Raw genomic sequence first — 1,282 nt, 5'->3', positions numbered from 1 at the left:
CTGTCAGGTTTCCGATATGCGTCCCCCCCAATGACAGACTCGTTCCTACACCCTTGCCTGCAGCCAAATATGGCGGCGGTTGTGTGATGGCCTCGGTCTACTCTGCTTCCTCAGGAGCTGGGCGACTCGCTGTAACTGATGAAAACCTGAATTTCTCTTCCAGAAAATATTGGGTGAGAACGACATAAAGCACATCAGCACGTCCTCTGTAGGGCTCAAAAAAGGGACAGTTCTGGAGTCTGGATTAAAATCGAAATGAGATACTCTGACCTTAAACTGGCTGTTCATTCTCAAAAATGTGGCTGAAGACATTACTTTGTTTAAACACTTCTGCAAAAAAGAGTGGGACTAAATTCCTTGACAGCGACCTAAGAGACTCGCTGCCTGTTAACCCAAATGCTAAAAGGCAGTTCCTATCGCCAAGTATGGCATAGGGTCAGGCTACTTTCTCACCTGGTTTTGACAGCTTACATGAGCCACCATGCTGTCAGGGATCTGCTTTGGAGCCTTTTCAGTCATGGGTGCTGAAATCGAGTGCCAGGATGCTTTAATTGCAAAGAATATGTTGTAAAACACAACTATGAAGGTCTTCCCTTTCAAACTTAAATACTTGGTGAGAACAAGTAATTGTATCCTAACTAAAAGTTATTTAACCAACACCAGTAATACCTATGACACAGCTGTTGAGACGAATACCCCACATATTGGTCATAAGTGGCGCTCATGTTGAGCCTCTCATGGCGTATTTATAAGTTTTCCGAGGGAACTTGAACGCATCGCCTAGTGAGTCAGGTCTTAAATCGAGCAGCAGAGCGGTTGAAGTTTCAGTCCCGAGGGCCTAGTTGATGAGGACGGTCGATCTAAAACCAGAACCAGAACCAGAACCAGTTCTCTTTGGAGTTTTATTTTTTAAATAAAACTTCCTCCAGATGACTCTGACTCAGGAGAAACCGCTGACTTATGCCAAAATGAAGGGGCTTGTTACATTTATCTCAGGTAGGTCGCCATTTTTAAGCTTAATTGAAAAGTAAAATTAGCTAACTGTTAGCCTAAATATCGTCACCTTCCTAAAATACTGGACTAAGTCATTTTGTGCCAAAAGGTTTTCTTTCTTTTTTTTTATTTTTCTTTTTTTCCCCTAAGTCGTCTTTTGACAAAAAAAAAAAAAGAGGGGGTCATTTAAAAAATACCTTAATTTTTTTTTTTTTTTTTTTTTTGGGGGGGGGGGGGGGGGGAAAAAACAAAAATTTTAATTTTTTTTTATAAATGGGAAAAATAAAAC

The 1,282-nt window shown here is 41.0% G+C and overlaps 1 protein-coding gene across 4 annotated transcripts in view; it reads left to right on the top strand.

Annotated features, from left to right (window-relative positions):
* The first annotated feature begins 798 nt into the window (after positions 1-798).
* The window catches only part of LOC106963873 (serine/threonine-protein kinase Sgk1-like), an 8,392-nt gene continuing 7,908 nt past the window's right edge, over positions 799-1,282 (top strand). For 2 of the 4 annotated variants that reach the window (XM_015059025.1, XM_015059023.1), the window contains exon 1: positions 800-996. In XM_015059025.1, coding sequence (XP_014914511.1) covers positions 930-996 — 67 coding nt within the window. In that variant the 5' untranslated portion in view covers positions 800-929. Of the gene's footprint in view, positions 997-1,282 lie in introns of all 4 variants that reach the window. The other 2 variants (XM_015059022.1, XM_015059026.1) reach the window with 2 other exon arrangements.

The sequence above is a fragment of the Poecilia latipinna genome, unplaced genomic scaffold (genome assembly GCF_001443285.1).
Source record: "Poecilia latipinna isolate Pla-1442-1.1 unplaced genomic scaffold, P_latipinna-1.0 Scaffold1591, whole genome shotgun sequence".
NCBI classification, from domain to species: domain Eukaryota; kingdom Metazoa; phylum Chordata; class Actinopteri; order Cyprinodontiformes; family Poeciliidae; genus Poecilia; species Poecilia latipinna.
Note: the sequence above shows the minus strand (reverse complement) of the source record. Positions and strands in the feature narration are given on the sequence as shown.